Source organism: Sprattus sprattus (assembly GCF_963457725.1).
Source record: "Sprattus sprattus genome assembly, chromosome: 8".
NCBI lineage: Eukaryota > Metazoa > Chordata > Actinopteri > Clupeiformes > Clupeidae > Sprattus > Sprattus sprattus.
The window spans coordinates 9,276,499-9,278,226 of NC_137927.1; the positions used below are offsets into that span (position 1 = coordinate 9,276,499).

The 1,728-nt window shown below is 41.4% G+C and overlaps 1 protein-coding gene across 3 annotated transcripts in view; it reads left to right on the forward strand.

The window, feature by feature from the left end:
- Nucleotides 1-1,379: 1,379 nt before the first annotated feature.
- The window catches only part of LOC308369621 (SITS-binding protein-like), an 8,373-nt gene continuing 8,024 nt past the window's right edge, over nucleotides 1,380-1,728 (forward strand). For all 3 annotated transcript variants that reach the window (XR_013968762.1, XM_080844121.1, XM_080844122.1), the window contains exons 1-2: nucleotides 1,380-1,493; nucleotides 1,625-1,728. The exon at nucleotides 1,625-1,728 is cut by the window's right edge and continues 347 nt beyond it. Coding sequence is in view for 2 of the 3 variants with exons in the window: in XM_080844121.1 (XP_080700247.1) it covers nucleotides 1,489-1,493; nucleotides 1,625-1,728 (109 nt within the window). In the remaining variant the exon portion in view is untranslated. The remainder of the gene's footprint in view (nucleotides 1,494-1,624) is intronic.

A 1,728-nucleotide genomic window follows, 5' to 3' on the forward strand; every position in this document is an offset into this window, starting at 1 on the left:
AGTTGTGCCTTTAGAGAGAATACATTGGGGTAAATTGTGCCATTGATTATTGAAGTAAAAAAGTATATTTTCATCTCAGAAACTGTGATGCTTTATAAAAGCTAAACAAATTCAATACGAAATTACTCATTACTTAAGGTTTATTTAAAGTTATTTTACAACATCAAAGGCCGATTTTCTACAAGCCTATTGCGCCACATGAGCACATCAAAGGTCAATTTACTTAAACAAGGCCAAGGCCTAGGGCTACATGAACACATCTATCTTTTTCTTCTCCATGTATCGTTTTAATGACATCCTGCATATGTTCATCTGCCTCGCCACCTGACAAATAGACTTTCCCTTCTCTACCTCTTCCACTGCTCTGTCCATGTCCTCTAGATGAGTGGAAGCCCTGCCTGTCTTCCTCTAATAACTCTGTGGCATGATGGTCTTGCCACATAGTTTTAGTGATAAAATGTAAGAAATACAATGTACAATTTCAATAAAATGATATGTTTAGAATATTCATAAGTGGGGGTGCCACTGGACAATTTACCCCAGGCCCTTTGGCACAAATCACCCCAATCCCACCTTTTTGGGAAAAAATGCATCATCCAGCAGTTTTGAGCTAAAATCATGCTAACTATAGTGTAGCTTACCAAAGCACTAAACATCTGTGACATTTTTTCAAACTTGTCTATAACTGTTCAGACACAACAATCAAAAAACCTTGATAATAGAAATTTTACTTTGGAAGGCAAACAACTGTTTTTTGAACTTAAATGTGCTTACCTCTCATGCAATTAGGCTCTTTTCTTTGCATGACGAGTCAAATGGCTGACTCTTCAAAAATGTGTGGTCAAATTACCAATTTCTTCTATGGTTCCCTAGAAACACGGGGTGGCATAACTTCCCCACTGGCATATATCACCCCACTCTCCCCTACCTGTAACTAGCCTACAAATCGTTTTGTTTTCCTTAGCTTAAAAAGACCTTTTTATTTACATAGGATGCAGTCGGGCCCTCTTCAATGGAGTCTGCTATGTTGCGCTGCCATGTTTTTACATTTGCCCAGTATGGACAAACCAACTGGGTTAATCTAGTCATTTAGGTGAGAAAGCTCTAATGTCAGTCAGGGCAGATAGATATGTTATATAAACACATTTAATTAGTCTGACATTGATATCAATTAAGAGAGAGGGAGTGTGGCTTTTGCTTTTCATGGCATTTGACGGCCACCGTCTAGGTTTGCATAAACGCTTGGGAAGGGTATTCAGTTAGTTGCAATTCAGCAACCTCACCACTAGATGCCACTAAATCCTACACACTGTACCTTTAAGTACAGTTAGGGGTTGCATTTACTTCGTTACTGTACACCACTGCTCCGAAGAATTGGAGCACGGGGGCAGCAGACGCACCAGGAAGACGCTTCTCTGCTGACGAGTGACCGCCAGGGCTCTCTCACGATCTGACTAATGGGATAATCTATTCGGCAAACACAGCAACATGTGGTGAGTTCACCCTAAAGCGCTTTTACTATCTGCTGTTTTGCCTCTTTCTTTGTAATTATTGACTCTAAGTCTTTGGCTTGTCAGTTTAGATCTGTGGATCGTTTTTCTTTTTCTCTCCCTGCGCGTTACAGGAACCCCAGCCCCATCCCTCAGGCGTCCTGGGACACCACGCTGAAGGAAGCGGGCGAGAGCTGGAAGGGAACTGTTGCGTGCGTTATCCTAGGAGCTATTTTCC